We start from the raw sequence: 6,484 nt of genomic DNA, 5'->3' as shown, positions 1-6,484 counted from the left end.
GAAGAAACTTAGCGGAAATTCCTGTTAAGAGGGTATATCAAAATTACTGAAAATGTGAAGGAAGAATGTTGAAACCCTTCCTGATATTTCTCACCATGTCAGGAGATTGCTCTACCTTCCTAGAAAGATTTCCCAGGCTCTCACATTTTGAACCAATCTCTTGTCTTCATGCTTTTAACACTGTTCAAAACATATATGTTTGCTTATTTGTCGATAAATGACTTAACCTTTGTAAACAAACGTTGTTTCATCTCGCTGGTGGTAATCTTAAACCATTCTCTTCGATTTCTTTTGGTTTTAGTACAGGTTTCTTTTTTTCACTCATTAAGTATCAGAATTGTGATTTCCCTTACTCTTGACGTTATGATCGGCTGGGTTCAGTCGTAAAAGTTCACTATGGTTCGTTTAAACAGCAATTCTTTTGTATGGCTTATTGCAATGGTGATTCCACTTTATGGTGCCGACCTAGGTAAGTGGTAGTAATTCTTAACATAAACATAATGTAGCCTTGAACTTTTTCACAGTTTTCCGTAAAAAAAGGCTCTAGAAGGTTGTTTCAATGAATCGCAATAACATGTAGGTCTGATATTTCGGCTTTCCAAACTTGCAACTTTGCTTTGATAGATTAAGTGCAAGATTGGGAGCTAAAATCTAAATATAGCTCCTGCAGTATCGTTAAACTAGTCTGTAGTTTTGAAATATCAAGGAGGGGATGTCATAGCAGCTTTTTTCCAGGTAATAAAACCTTTAGGTATTCATTACTCTTATCTAAGAAAGGAATAAAGGTTTTTAGTGTACAGCTACGTTTGCTCTGAAAATAGAACGTTTCATGGAATATGACTCTTACTTGGTTAAAAACACAAATCAGACTGATTTTCTGAAATTTTTTTTCCTTCTATTGAAATTTTGGAACACAACTAAGTTTCTTGCTCAAGTTTTATACCACGTATGTCTTAAACGGCAAAATATTTCTGTTGATTGAAAGAAGAAAAATTAATCAGCCGGTAGCGGGTTATGTTAGCACCTTGTTAGCTGGTGTGAATCACTCACGGATGAGAGTCTATCCTTAGGGAGTAAGGGAGTAATCCTCTCTTTTTTGTACAAGGCTTGTCAAGCTGATGAAGGTAATGCCTTTAAATAAGCTCCTCTCTACGTGATGATAACTGCAGGCCAGATGTCGATATATCGGAAGAAATGATAACGAAAAATTTAGCAAAACTGGCTGTTAAACTACAGTTAAAAATTTTAGGTCATCAGAAATAGTGTTAATACAAAAAATTATTACCTATTCTCCTCTTTTGAAACTCGTCTGCCATAAAAAGACAAGAAATATAAGGATCATCGAGACGGAAAGGAAACTCTGAAACTAAACAACAGTTTACGAATCCTCAACTTATTTTTTTTATTGTGTCAGTAAGACGACAACATTTCAATCTGAAACAAATCAATTTTTTTAAATCCGAAAGTTACGATCCTGGCCCTCCTCACACCTCAAATGACATTATCGACATAAAATCCCAAACTGAAAATCAGTTAAAGAAAACACAAAAACAAAAGTTGCTCAGACCTACTTCCGAAGTTCTTGCAACTTTTTGTGTTGCGTGAAAGATGCTTATCTTTTCCTTTTCTCTGAAAAAGTTTCTTCCAGATCAGTCAAGTAAAATCACTGTTAAGCTAGATAAGATTTAGAACTATGTTATAAACGTTGTGAGATTCCTAAATGTATGTCTTTTTCTGCTTGAAGACCCAAATGCGGCGGTTAAGTCTCATTCTCGGACGAAACGATCTTTTGGAAATCCTGGTCCTCCATGCAACAGTAAGTAGTTGGCGATAAAAAGCTTTGCTCGGGCTCAAAATGCTCGTTTCAGTGTTTCTTGATGTCAATATCTAGCAGTTATTTTTTCTAGGAGGTTAAGGAGACACTTGAATTCTAAACGGCAAATAAGAATGTCTAATTAGTGCGCCCTTTCATTTGTTGGAGATCGGACGGAAAGAACAGTAACGTCAATTTTATCAATATCTATTTAAAAGTTAATGTTCTTTATCTCATTTCAGTGGAACATGGGGTGTACCTGGAAAAATGGGACAGGATTGATTACAACCGTATTAAATTCTTGCTGACTGATCCTCGTTTTCCAGACCTACCATCTTACTCAACTTGTGTGCCCTCATTCGAACAGCCTTCTAACTGGGGAGACTTCTTTGGTTCTCGTTTAAGAACTTACTTCGTCCCTATTCAGACCGGAAATCATTATTTTTTCATATGTAAGGGTTACTTTTTATGAACAGTACAACAAGAGGTATATCCTGATTAATCGGTTGAAAGATCTTAGCCAAACTAAGTTGGATGACGGGAAATAAAATGTCTCACGCATGTGACAAACGGTCAAAATAATTTTTTTTAAAATAATAATTTCCAAAATTGCCTATACACGTCTGAGCTGATGGAAACTCAAACGGAACACAAGTCTGAAATATCTAACATTCTGATTAAAGGAGTCGGTCATGGTAAAAGAGAATTTTGGGAGCGAATAGACTCGTCACTGCCATTAAAATGAAGCGTGTTGTGGAGTGTGTATGGTGCCATATTTGATGTTATTGATGGCACGCTGATATAACTATAATAACCAAATGAAACTTCAGAGTATTCTCCAGAAACTGTGGAGACATTTTTCCTTATTTTACGACAATTTCCTTGTGCTCAATATGATGATCACTTTGCCTATATGAGTATCTAAATCCAAAAGCTCAATAAATCTCGAACATTTTTCCTGGATCGCGTTTTATTCAAATGTGTTCGAACAGTGTTATCACTAATTCACGCAAATGTTTTGCTGTCACTCATCTCTTTAGCATCTAACGGTGGAAGTGAACTGTTCATTAGTACAAATAACCTAGAGACGAATAAAGCAATGATCTGCGAAGTTGACGGAGGCTTTCCTACAGAGAAATACGAATACGACAGGTAGTTGTAAAGTAATCAATGTTTACTTTACATTTAGTCAGAGGCAAACATGACCGACTTATCACTTAACTACAAAGTTTTCAATGTTTCTTATTTAGTTCAACGAGTCACAAAAGTTTGTTTTGCCATCGTATTCCAAAGGTTTACCAACCAAAAGTCGAATGCCGTATACTTAAAGAAAGGACGTTATTACTACATGGAGGCCATAATGAAAGATGACCATCAGATTGATCATTTGGAAGTTGGTTTGCAAACTCCTGACAAGACTATTTACACCGTTATTCCATCCAAGTTCCTTTGGACAACGCAACGTTACGTAGGTAAGAGATATTCTACATTATATCCCGAAAGACTAATAAGTTCAAATAAGGGATAAATTAAAGGCGTAAAATAAGAAGCGGTACAAAAAAAAATTATTGTCAGTTTAGACTAAAGTCCAACGTTGTTATACTTTGACACCTATGGCTACTACTAGTTGTAAATTTAGAGTATTTTCCAATCATAAATTAGAATTACAAGATGTTACGATCAACAACAACTCACCGCGTTGGCTGCCATATTGAACAACTTGAACGTTAATAATTTATGCCACAACACTAAGTCTGAGTTTGTCTAAGCATCACAGTTCTCAAGAGAAGCAAAGCTGAAAAATTATGTAATATGAAAAATATACTTTTAGACAGTATATGACTTACGTTTTGTTTGTTAACAGTGCACAATATGACACAGCAGTCGCTTTTATTAAAAACTGCGGCAGGAGCTGGTGCAAAAGCAGGTTTTTCATTTGGAAAAAAATTAGCGGTGGCAAGTGGCAAAAAGGCAGGAGAAGAGGCTGGTACCCTGGCTGGAATGCAGGCGGGAGCATCAGCTGGTGCTAAAGCAGGCGAAAAGGCTGCTATTGAAACAATGACAGAAGCACTGGAAGAAGCTTTAAATTCCTTTCACGGCGACAACCTGCACAAATTTAAAATCAATGTTAAGGATGGAAGGGTGGTTTCTGTAACCGGTCCCGGAATAGGGGAAGTTACAGTCAAAAGGAAAGAGAAAGGAATAATAGGAGGTAAAGTAGGAGAGGGAGGAGGTGGAAAGGGAGGAAGTGTTGGAGAAATGAGGGGAGGTGTTCGTAAGGCTGCGGGTAGAGGTAAGAGCGGTGGAGCAGAGGCAGGTGGAAACGGTGGAGGAAGGGAAGAAGGAGGCAAAGGAGGAAGAGGAGGAGAAGCAACAAAGGAGGTAACAACAGGAGAAGAAGCAGGAAGCATAGGTAGTGAAAGGGCAGAGGGTGGATGGGGAAGTGGAGGAACCGGATGGGAAGGCGCAGAAGGCCTGTCCGTCACAAGTAATGCGGGAAAACAATCAGCTTTTAGTTCAAACAGCAGTGCTATTGCTAGAGGGGGGATCAATGCCGCTGCTGGAAAGAGTGCAGGAAGACAAGAGAAGACAAAAATTAACTATACTCCTTACCGAGATGTGACGTATATTCCAAAAGTAGGAGAGCTCCCTCAGGAAATGGCCAGATCACTTGTCTGGAGAGTTGGAGCTGCTTCCAAAAGTGAGTTTTTCTTGGTCAGTTTCAATCTTCAAAACGTTATCTCTTTGCAATTGTTTTGACAGTTTAGTCATCACTAACATAAGTCCCCCTCATTCATCCTATCTCAGTTGTAGATAAGGCAATGTATACGATTCACTCATGGCACGTACCGTTCTCTCAGGAGAACTTCACCTTGAACTATTGTTGGAAATCAACAGATGGCCAGTTGTTCATAAAACCCGATTGTCAGGTATTCATTGCACATGTCCCCGCTTTGTACCAAAAAACTAACGAAGACCGAGACAGTGTCTCTTTTGAATCTGCTTGCTTTCCTGGTTATTTCCTGAGGCAAAAGAACTACCACTTTCTGATACAGAAGAGGGATGGATCAGAACTTTTTGGTAAGAAAAGGGTCACCTTTTTTAAGAAAAATATTCTAACTTGGATAGATTAGCAAAATGTAGGAGTGAAAAAAATTTCATCTAGAAATTTGAAGTGCACTTGAAACAAATAATTGGAATTAGCTGTCATAAAATTTCATAAAAATAAACCAAGTAATATCCAAATTACTAATGAGTTTTATTTAGAAAGAATAGCTGATCTTTATCTAAACTAGAATGATAACCATGTTTTTGCAGAAAAATTTTGAAAAGTGCATGGGCATTTCTCAAAATTAGCCCCAGGAATTCTGTCTGAAAAGAAGCTCACTGATTCTCAGCGCGAATATATCTAGTTTTTTTTCATCCTATATCAGCCTGCTTCTGGAATTCTTTTTATCACTCATTTTAAATGTTTGTTTTCAGAAAAAGACAGTTCATTCTATGCTTATTCAGTTATGAAGCATACAAGAAATATTTTGTTCAACTCGATGCACAATGACTGGTACATCTGCGAAAGTATTCCTGTTGGAAAAACGGAGACGAGACTTAGAATCGAACTCATCCTGGACTTTTACAATGGAGATCCGGACGTTCTTGATCGCTGTACCTTTTTACTTCATCCTATTCCTCAATCAGAGAGCAAGTTTAAAAACTGTAAAGGCATGATTGGCCCAGATCCACGGCGCATGATTAACGGCCAACCACTTCCTAGCGCTCCTCCTCTGATAACGCTTCCAGAGGCAGCTTCACAGATTATTGGCGTCAATAATAAACCGTTAGTCACAACACCAGGGGTACCACCTGGAAATACCAATGCATCAGCAATAAATACCGCGAAATCTGCTAGTGGCGGAATTGCTCCGAAGCCAACTATCTCAACAAAAACCAGTAAGTGTCCTTATAATTTTTTTGATAACTAGGAAACTTAGCACGTATTGACGCGGGCGAGATTTTAGCCAACGCTTGATAGTCTGAGAAAATAATTTTCATAAACTTTTAAAGTGATCATTTTTTCTTCAAGCCAAGTGTCTAAAACAAATGAAATATAATAGAGCGTTTCGATAGTAGGGTGAGCATAAACGTAGTCTCTTTTCCCGTTTTCAGGAAAATGGTGCGTCGCATTACACCTCATTAACAACTTGGGATCTTCATTCATACTTCACTCATCTCTTAAACATGAAGGGTATCTTATCAGTGGACGTGGTTTTAACCTTAAGCTTCTCACGGACCGGCCCGAACTACATAGTCATGTTATCTTCAGTGCCGAGGATCCAACCAGAAATAAACTTCTTCTGAACGGCGGCCTAACTCTTTCAGAGCCAATGGTACCAGGCTGCCCCGTATTTTGGGACGTGTACGTTACATCCGTGCAAGGTGTAAACTTGAAAGGTAAGCCGTAAATGAAAGATAACAGAGGATGAATCCATATGTTAATATACCGAATGGTGATCTCTTTTGTACTGGCATCTTGTCGGTTTGAATGGGATTAAATTCCTAAGCTGTCTTACTTTTTACTTTCTATCACGTGAAATCGAGATCTTACTCCTGTTCAAACCAAATGACCTGTGGTTATTTATGTGATTTATTACGGTAGAGCCTTTTCTTTAACTA

General features: G+C 38.0%; 1 protein-coding gene across 1 annotated transcript; it reads left to right on the top strand.

Moving 5' to 3' along the window:
• The first annotated feature begins 396 nt into the window (after window positions 1–396).
• LOC136280389 (uncharacterized) lies at window positions 397–6,273 on the top strand. The gene is made up of 9 exons (XM_066165400.1): window positions 397–469; window positions 1,745–1,816; window positions 2,056–2,265; window positions 2,854–2,965; window positions 3,107–3,285; window positions 3,678–4,514; window positions 4,622–4,894; window positions 5,297–5,761; window positions 5,978–6,273. The coding sequence occupies exons 1-9, from the start codon at window positions 397–399 to the stop codon at window positions 6,271–6,273; spliced, it is 2,517 nt and encodes an 838-aa protein (XP_066021497.1).
• The last annotated feature ends 211 nt before the right edge of the window (window positions 6,274–6,484 follow it).

This window comes from Pocillopora verrucosa, chromosome 4, assembly GCF_036669915.1.
Source record: "Pocillopora verrucosa isolate sample1 chromosome 4, ASM3666991v2, whole genome shotgun sequence".
NCBI classification, from domain to species: domain Eukaryota; kingdom Metazoa; phylum Cnidaria; class Anthozoa; order Scleractinia; family Pocilloporidae; genus Pocillopora; species Pocillopora verrucosa.
The sequence above is the reverse complement of the archived record's forward strand: the minus strand, read 5'-3'. Positions and strand labels throughout refer to the sequence as shown.

Bases quoted from the DNA above. Each gene is read 5' to 3' on its own strand.
- LOC136280389 (XM_066165400.1), top strand. From the start codon at position 397: ATGGTTCGTTTAAACAGCAATTCTTTTGTATGGCTTATTGCAATGGTG. The intron at 2,266-2,853 runs GTAAGGGTTACT...TCATCTCTTTAG, and splicing joins AAATCATTATTTTTTCATAT to CATCTAACGGTGGAAGTGAA. The intron at 4,515-4,621 runs GTGAGTTTTTCT...ATCCTATCTCAG, and splicing joins AGTTGGAGCTGCTTCCAAAA to TTGTAGATAAGGCAATGTAT.